The sequence below is a fragment of the Borostomias antarcticus genome (genome assembly GCF_949987555.1).
Source record: "Borostomias antarcticus genome assembly, chromosome: 13".
Lineage (NCBI taxonomy): Eukaryota > Metazoa > Chordata > Actinopteri > Stomiiformes > Stomiidae > Borostomias > Borostomias antarcticus.
The window spans coordinates 14,662,855-14,672,872 of record NC_140246.1 but is presented as its reverse complement, the minus strand read 5'-3'; the positions used below and the strand labels follow the sequence as shown (position 1 = coordinate 14,672,872).

Genomic DNA, 10,018 nt, shown 5'->3' with positions numbered 1-10,018 from the left:
TAACTCATCCAATGCCATGCTTGGAATAACACTTTCTATAGCGACATTAAACTGCAGTGGAGTCAGAGTCCTTCTTTACAAGAGCCCAGGGCGATGTGATATTTCAACGAGCAGATGTCCTGCAATATTCAGTACACAGAACATGAAACATTTCTTCAGTATGCGTTATGGACAAGCACAAACCAGCCAAACTAACTGAATAGTATGTGTGGTTTGGAATGTACTTTAGTATAATCAGGTGAAGGGACTTGATATTCCTAAAGGTCAAGTTGGAATATGTGCGGCAGTAGCAGCACTTCTTGTCTGTTACTGAGTCAATGACATTAAGGGACAGGGCTCATCTTCGCTACCAAGAGCTAAGGCATTTTAATATTAAATTTGACCTTCATATCCATAATGAGATATGCTACAATGTCTATGGTTTAACTTTATAGGTTGTTATATTATCACAACTTTAAAAAAAAGAGATAGTTAAGGAACACTGAACGGTTTAATAACACTTTGGCCATTATTATTAGGGCCAATTTCCTGTGTTGGGTCTGTAAAATATGTACTTCCATATTATAGCTCTGAGCTTAGTCTTTAACCCAGCGGTGCCACTAATAGTAAAAACCATTTTTATTAAGAATAAATAGTTAAGACATTGTAATTGGTATTATTTAAAATGTCCCTTAGCACCTAAACGGTGTAAGTGTTCCTTCATAGGCTTGAATAATAGGCTACCATACAGTAGGCTACAAGGGACAATTTTAACATTGGCAATAAACAGTAAATTGATCCTGCAGCTCGTCTTTTGGGGGCAGTGAGGAATAGCAGCGAAGGGTCTGAGCTTAGCCCTGATCGCAGCTGGACTAATGTTCAAGTCCAAGGTCGCCACCACTGCTCTTACTGACAAACTGTAATATTTGCTAAACATGCAGACGGTTTCCAGATTTTAACGTACATGTAAAAACAGAAGCTCTTTCAGGTAATTCTTCATGAATGTGTCCGACTGGCAAATCCAATGCCATAATAACAACCACGGAAAGACATGGATACTCCTTCTTTCCTTTCCTGGATGCTGTTGTTTTTGGCCAGGCTTCAGCTCTCATCGCTGATGGCCCGGATGAATCCACAGGGGGACACTGGAATAGCAGGGCCGCGGAGCTTCCTCCACATTCTCACACACATTTGAGGGGAAATGTGTTTTGGCAACGTGACAGATGTCAGTAACGGCAATCCGATCTGACTTAGGGGGAAAAAAGTGACCATTTACAAGAAGGAAATGAGCCACAAATGCAAGAGGAGCCCATGCAGCTCATAATAGTCATAAAGTTTTATTCTGAATATACTGTATTTGCACATGAATCAACATTTTCCAGGATTATAAACATTACTCTTTTCTTTCTGTTCAGAATAATAACAGCATTGCACACATTTGAGACAGCAGATTCAGGAGAATCCAGTTCCACTAGAGTGTAACACGTTAATGCACAACTGAGGGACATTGACCGAGAGGCTCATCAATAGCCTGCCGGAAGTGCTGCTGGCAAGGGTTGATTGATGGATGGATCTACCAATGGCCTGCCAGAACAGCCCGGGCAGAGAAAAACTGATGGACCTGCCAGCCTATAGTCTGCCAGAGAGGCAGTGGGACACTCCATTTACAACACACACAGAGCGATCTCGAGAAAAGAGTCCAGGTAAAGGCATAACCCACACAGTCCACACAGAGAGCACCGACAGCATCAAAAACACTTCCAATCACATCGCTAATATAGTATTCCTGAGGCGACAGCATCTGATTGTAGCACTTCGAGTGAAATGGAATATCGGACAAACTTTAGAGCGACCCCAGTGATTTGTTCATTCAACGTTTCCTAAAGTTTCCTGAAGTTTTCCTAAGGGTTCCAGTCTGGTGTTGAGCGTTTTGATCTGACAATCTGCGACAGAGGGTGGTGGTAGTACTTCATTATCATTTTCTAATAGCAGCGTAATACACAGCTAACTCCTAATTGGCTGACAGACAGACACACGGCTTAACCAATCAGACAAGTGCATATTGCATTTACAACCACGCCATCCAATCAAGTTTCCGCTCAGGAGTCCACTCAGGTCAGGGCGGAACCAAATGCTGTCTCCCCAAGAGAAAGGCAGTAATAGCTGATCATATCATAATTAATAAACACCTGACACCCACAGCATCACACCTCCCAACGTTACAGACCCAAGCAGGAGCACAGAGACAACGTCTTCTTCTTCTTCTTCTTCTTATTGCCGGCCACTATCATGCATCACAAGGGAAACATACGAGTTGCATTTTCAGTCTATCGACCGTTACAGAATGTCATTACAGTATAGGTTTCCCTTGAAAAGAGAAAGAGTCCTATATGGCACTTGATATACTAGTGTTAGTAGATATTCAGGATCTTAAATACCGTTATGTTAGTGTCACCACATTGGCTAGGAGATTTATCGTGAGAGTTAGAAAAGAAACAGGGAAACGAGTGATAGAGGGCCGTGATCGGCACCTTGGACCACTTTTAGACTTAGGCCTGTTGACGTAACAGCAGTATTTGTTTGGGTATGGTGATCTGTTTCAGTCACATCATAACATTGGCAAACTAGCATTGCATTCAAAACTGGGGTCAGAGCAACACGATGGCCCTTTGGTGTTCTGGGACGATGGAAAAAGCTTGGATTGGATTCTTCCAGACGTAAGAAACCTAATTCAGTTATTACTCTTACACAACTGTTATGAGAGACAGAAACAAGAGAGGAGTTGCGCAACGCCGGCTCAGCCCACACACACACACACACGAGGTAATCATGGGGTTTCCAATGCAACGCTGCATTGACCATGTGGTTTCCTGCGCCCGCGTGCCTCTGTGTTTCAAAGCAAATGACGCTTGAACATCTTTGACTTCACCCCAGGGTTCTCTAAAAGTCACAGCTTTGCCAGTTGTCCGCATTACCAGAAAGTCAATGAGCCATGAGCCATCATTACAAACAGCGAGAACTGAACTATTGGAAACTATGATTGTCGATTCTTATCTGGATCACTCCGTTTATTTTAATGATCCCTATAGTTCAGATTCCATGCCTAGAATCCCCTTACTTTCTAAAACACATTTGTATCACACAAAAATGATAATTTCAGATAACAAACCAGTCACGTTATACCAAATGTAACATACAAATAAATAAATAAATACATAAATATTCCAAAGCCACAGCATTTCAACAGCAAATCATCACATCATCTACCTCAACCTTCCTCTTGGGAAAAAAAAAGCAAAACATATTTTCAATATGATAAAGCTGGTTGACATGACAACACCTTTATAATATGCTACTATCTGACACTGATTTCAGTAAAAGTGAACTCTACTGTACAATAATTGAAGGAGGAGGCTGATTTGAAGACTTCAGAGTTAGTACTGGATAACCGCAGGCACATTTGTCTGATTTCTAATGTATTTGGTTTTTCAGGAACGATTTAGGAAATGTATTGACTGCTGCACTTTCCAAAAACTATATTTATGCATTTTACTTAATTTTTAGACCCAACATAGTACTCCGATGTTTACCAGGCAATATGTGTGTGTGATATTTATTCTCACACACTAAGGAGTCTACCACGCAACAAGGCACAACAAAAGAAACCAAACTGAATTCTAAGCCAACTGTAATAACTTAAATGCTGCTTTACAGACACTGTGATACCGATTAGTTCTAGAAGACTGTGTTCATGAACTGCATTTTGTAGATGACAAGAAGATAATGCATTACAAAGCATAGTATCAGAGATCAAAGAAATGTAATGCTCCATGTTCAAAAGAGGTGAAGAGGTGTCTTTAAAGCTACAGTGTGTAACTGTTGTGCTACGAGCCTGCTGAGCTCGCCTGGTTAGCTGGCAGCGAGGGAACATTCCATCTGCCAGCGGTAAATTCAGTCAGTTTCACACTCCTCCTTTGTGGGTTTGGGTACGGCCACACTCTCAAACAAGCCTGTAGAAGAATGCCCCGTGTTGCTGATTGAATTCCAGCACGCGCACACACTTTGAAACAGGCGTCACCTTGCCTGTATGGGAGGAGGCAACCCCAGCTCCATTTATTTATTTATGAATTTATGAATTAATTTCTTTATGTTTATTTTTTTAATTTATTCTCTAGTGTAGTTCCCAGACGCCACTCATTTTCACAGAGGAGTTCATCCATTGATCCATCTCGATTCATCACTGCAATATAGAATGTTGAAATGTTTAAAATCGTACACAATCCGTATATACTGTAGCTTTTAAAGTGGGCCATGGGTGTGAAATATATTTATGAACTTGTCTTCTATTGGGTTTCTGAGGGTATTACCAAGTTGGGGGCAGTTGATAATAGGACTTATGTAGAGTATATGAAGATACAGTAAATATCACAGTAGCACAAATACATTGTTATTTTTTTTGTTTTTTTTTACAAAAGTATAAATAATTATGAAACAATGGCAATAACTCCAACACAGTAGCATGCAGCTTTAGCCTTCATCCGAAAAAAAAACCTTTAACAGTTCAAATAAATAGTAAACACTTCAAGCTTTCGCCAAGTCAGTAGCCACACAGTCAAATAAATAGAAGCTTAAGGGTCTCAAAATCCACATGGCACTAGAGTTTTGTCCAAAGAGCACAAGCCAGAGTAACCCTGATTGGTTAATGCGTTTGGCAATGAGAGACTGTATCAGACCGCCGGATGTAGGCCAGACAAAGACCCATCTTGCTGAGGGTTGAGGGGATCACCGATCGACCGCAAACAGAAATATGTTTGACAACAAACAAAAAGCAGTCCCGAGGCCATTCCTGGGCTCATTTGTGACTGCGTTTTCATATGGAACACACTGTATCTGAAGAGAGGTTGTTGCATATTGTTGGACCTCCAGTCCACTGCTGTACCAGAGGGAGGTGCTGGGAAACCCTACTTGAAACATGAGAGTTTGAGTAGAGTGACGCCAACAGCAACTTTTTATAATACGAAAAATTGAACAAGAATATTTAGGAGAAATAAACGAGTCTGACCTAGTCTCAGTGCAACATTAGACACAAAAAATAAAGAAAATGCTGACTAACTAGTCACTGCAAAACACTTCAAAATAAATTCACTTTTCCTAACAATGATACAGCAATGTTGAATAAAATGGAGGGGATCGTATTTCAGAAGGTACATTACACACAAAACAAAGAGACGGTCTAAAGCCACTTCCTCCTCACTGTAAGGCAATCCAACCTGTATCCCACGTCAAGCCTACCAAGGTCAAAGTTCATAGGCCACCACCCAATAATCACATCTACCCCCTCTAATTTCAAACGGCTTGGAGGGGGTGGGTGGTGGTGGTGGTGGTGGTGGGGGGGTCAAAGGTGAAGTTCTCCCTTTACTCTCTTTAACCCTTTCTACCGACGTCAGCGTTGGGATGGAGATACCTGAAAAAACCAATCTATCAGAACAGAACTGGCAGCAGGATGTGGGTCCGATGTCGTCGTTTCACGAAGTCCGTCATTCTCAGAGGCGGAGGTGGCATTGCATGCTGGTTGCCGAGGTGAAGAAGGGGTGTAAGGTTGTGAGGTCTGGGTCAAGGGTCACGAGGGGACGGCGCAGTGTCCGGAGCCAATCAGGACCCAGACCAGGGCCAGCTGAAGCGCCACCAACGACCAGAGGGGCGGGCTCAGGCCGGTCGCCCCGCCACAGTCAAAGTCGTCCTCCTGTTGCCATGGCAACCCGCGGAGGGGCGGATGGAGAAAGGGAGGGGGACGCAGTTAGTGACACGCCTGAACCAGAGTATGAGTCCTTTCATGGTAGTGTGTGTGAGTAGTGGTGGTCAGCAGTTGCTGTGCACTGTACATGTACCATGTACCAAATAACATCATAGAACTAACCATGCACGACTGAACATGAAATCTGACTAAATATTCAAATACAAACTGAAGGTAATTAATCACTTGGACAGCTATGAGTAATTGAATGCGCACAAAACGTATGTTGATCATTTACAACTAAACAGGAGGTGGAATTCTGTGTTAGCTAGCATCTAGATTAGTAAGCAGATGTCAGTAGAGGCAGACAGGAGAATAGATCAAGAGAGATGGACAGATCCAGGCGAGGACAGATCAAGAGAGATGGACAGATCCAGGCGAGGACAGATCAAGAGAGATGGACAGATACAGGCGAGGACAGATCAAGAGAGATGGACAGATCAAGATAGATGGACAGATCAAGATAGATGGACAGATACAGGCAAGGACAGATCAAGATAGATGGACAGATACAGGCAAGGACAGATCAAGAGAGATGGACAGATACAGGCAAGGACAGATCAAGATAGATGGACAGATACAGGCGAGGACAGATCAAGATAGATGGACAGATACAGGCAAGGACAGATCAAGATAGATGGACAGATACAGGCAAGGACAGATCAAGATAGATGGACAGATACAGGCAAGGACAGATCAAGATAGATGGACAGATACAGGCAAGGACAGATCAAGATAGATGGACAGATACAGGCAAGGACAGATCAAGATAGATGGACAGATACAGGCGAGGACAGATCAAGATAGATGGACAGATACAGGCAAGGACAGATCAAGAGAGATGGACAGATACAGGCAAGGACAGATCAAGATAGATGGACAGATACAGGCAAGGACAGATCAAGATAGATGGACAGATACAGGCAAGGACAGATCAAGATAGATGGACAGGTATAGAGGGAGGGTGAAGCGTAGTTCAGAGTGAGAGAGTGAGTGTGAGCAACAGCGAGGAGAGAAGAGTCAGACAGGAAACAAAGGAAGATTGATGTACAGACAGAGGTGTAGAGAGAGAGAGAGAGAGAGAGAGAGAGAGAGAGAGCTTGATGGGACTGACCCGAGACAGCACATGAACAGTGGCAGCAGAAACATGAGCAGAGAGGAGGCCAATGGAGAGCCTGTGCTCCTCCGACACATGGCCTCATCCTAACCATCAACAGCCAATCAAAGAGCAGGAAAAGGAAACAGAGAGACAAAGAGAGAAAGAGAGTCATGCAGCAAACACTCCACAGTTAGCAGTCAAAGAGTCAAAGTCTGCATAGCCAGAAAGGAGAGAAAACAGATTTTAGTGAAAGAACAGGAACGGACAGAAGCATCCATGTTTAGAAGCGAGTGTTTGTGTTTTCGGTGTGTGCGCACGCAAGTAAAGCAAGTAGTTGAGTGCAAACTTACGTTAATCAGTAGTTTTAGAAACCAAAAGGTTTGCCATCAGAAAGGACTAGTCTTAGTAACAAACACAGCATTCATACACGTAGATTTCGCACACAAAGGATTTTCATGGTTCAATGTTTGTTGACTTGATAGAATGATAAGCCAAATTATATGCCTTTCATGTGGGAAATCTCTGTGCATACGTCACACTCAGAGAGAGAAGTTGAAGAGAGGAGCAGCCATTTTCAGTAAGACACACGATTAGCAGTTTTATGCACAAAGAGAGAAGCACATGCATTGTTGAAATAGATTAGTGTACATCGCACAATTCTGTGGCTGTGAAGAATTACAAACGTATGCCATTTGTATACACGGCAATCAAACGTTGCTGACGGTGACTTACATTGGCGTTGTCATCAAAACAGACTTCCGGACCTTTCCGGTACCGAGGATTCTTTACCAGTTCGCACAGATCTGGACCCAAAGCTGCAAGAATCCGTTCAGGAAAAAAAACAAGCGGCTCTGGAAAAGCCCTCCAGGATCACACCGCAACTTAATAGCAATATCCCCTTAAACAAATCAGATCCAAACAAACACATGTCCAAATGCTAAATGACACAACAATAGCATCGCTTAAACAAAAACACTCATTTCACCCAGCCTGCGCATATCAGAACTGACTCTGGAAATGACCTACAAAGAAACACAGTTTTTGGGGGGAGCCAAATCAAATAGTCTCTTAGCCTTATGTTTTGGTTGCCATTTTGATTCAAGTGTGTTTCCATTAGGCTTACCGCTAATTGTCCCCAGCCCCACGTTGTGAGGGAGCATGATGGGTTTGTTTGTAAGCATTTCAGAGCAAATTAGCCTGCCATCTGCCCCACAGACAGACTGACGGGACGGAGAGCAGAGGCTGAGTTCGGAGTACCAACAAAATATGTATGATACAAATCAACCGGCTCGTTTGTTTGTGGGAATCAAAGTCTAACTGTCTCCTGTGATAAAATGCAATTTTTGATGGGATGGAATTGTAGAGAACCACTAGCTAATACCTCGCTCCATCCTGTTATTGGAAACCAGCACTCCGGTTGTCTGATATGATGCCGTATAAACATTCCCGTACCAGGAATTAACTCTGCTTTCAATCACTGATAAATAATCAAATTATCCAGAATATTATATCAAAGGTTCCATGTACAAATGCAATGACCAAAACAGACCTAAACCAGGAAGGAATATGCTATGATTCTTCGTCCAGTTTCCTAATACTTCACTTAGATCATGACATCAGCGTGTAGAAAATCTGTGATGTTGATGGTTTTATCTGGATACAAGGCTGCTCCGCCTGGATCAGTGGCTTGGGGTCGCAGGACATGCAGGTGTGCCTGGCGTCCGCCACGATGAAAACCAGGTTGGTCTTCCACAGTCTCTCAGCGTGGAATATCCTGAGGGGACAGCAGGGGGAAGAGACTCCGCTCACATCTAAATACTGTACAAACACACGGGATCGTCCTGTGAGACATGCCAGATGTGATCGCTGAGATTCTGACCGACAATACCAGCATTCCTTCACGTTTTTTGTGTTTCCCCTGCATGACGTGAAGCCGTAGGACACAAACGCGCCCCGGAATCCACGGGCTTACCTTTCTGTTCAAGAGAACGAACCATCGTCCTATCAAAACGACTCTGAATTCCTCACATAATCAGAAATCACTTGGAGGTGCTGCAAGCCTCACGACTAATTCTTTGAACTACACCGGGCCCGACGCAGAGGTCCAACACGCGCCGGCAAAGGCTTTGAGAAATGGACATTGTGTATTTTTTTTTTTACTTTTTTTTTTTTTTTTACTGCGGTCGTTAAATCGAAACGTGTGTGAGACTAATACGCAGGAACACGGTGCAGCCGGCACTCCATTAGACAGCGTGAGGGGGCCTTAAAAAAGCAAACACACGGCCTCACCCAGGACGGCGGTCCTCGCCAGCCACTCTACCTCACCTTCCTGGCATGTGAGTTTTTTTTTTTTTTTTTTACAGACGCGGCCACTCTGGGGACGTGGTTTTGTCCTGGGGGACTGACTGGGCAGAATGGCACTAGCAAAGCATACCCAGGTCACACTTCGTACCAGGAAGTACCTGTAGTCCCCTTCCATTCGCCCTTGTTAACATCTCCCAGCTAAGTGTGCTTTTAAACCAAATAGTGGTCATGATTCTGCTTAGTCATGGGAAAGTTCAACTGGTCTCCCAAGTAAGACCAATTGAGCCTTCCAGAAACATCAGAAACCATCAGGTTAGGTGTGGGGAAACCCTTTAAAAAGCTCCTTTCAGATCTGGAATGTAAAACGCATAAGGGAGAATGGGAAGCTATGGTGTGCATATCCAGCTCATCTACATGCTGCCTGGATGGGGCGTGGTGCATTCTGAACTCTCACCTGGAGCAGTTCTCACAGTCCATGGCTCCTATGAAGGACCTGTGCCTGTTGTCGAAGTAGTACTGGGTCTGCTCCGTAATACAGCTCTCCTTCGACATGGCGTCTGCCAGGTCATCGTCCGTGTCCGCTGTGGAGAGCACGCAAACACACACACACACACACACGCACACACGTACACACACACGCACACACACACACACAAGCAGACGCATGCGCACACACGTGCGTGTACGCACACACACGCACACACACACACACACACACACACACAGACACACACACACACACACAGACACACACACACACACACACACACACACACACAAGCAGACGCATGCGCACACACATGCGTGTTCGCACGCACACACACACACACACACACACACAC

The 10,018-nt window shown here is 43.9% G+C and overlaps 1 protein-coding gene across 1 annotated transcript in view; it reads right to left on the bottom strand.

Moving 5' to 3' along the window:
* Positions 1–5,599: 5,599 nt before the first annotated feature.
* The window catches only part of cacna2d1a (calcium channel, voltage-dependent, alpha 2/delta subunit 1a), a gene marked incomplete at both ends in the record, with an annotated part of 108,407 nt that continues 103,988 nt past the window's right edge, over positions 5,600–10,018 (bottom strand). The window contains 4 exons of the mRNA XM_084448015.1: positions 5,600–5,722; positions 7,605–7,687; positions 8,534–8,646; positions 9,631–9,757. Coding sequence (XP_084304141.1) covers positions 5,600–5,722; positions 7,605–7,687; positions 8,534–8,646; positions 9,631–9,757 — 446 coding nt within the window. The remainder of the gene's footprint in view (positions 5,723–7,604; positions 7,688–8,533; positions 8,647–9,630; positions 9,758–10,018) is intronic.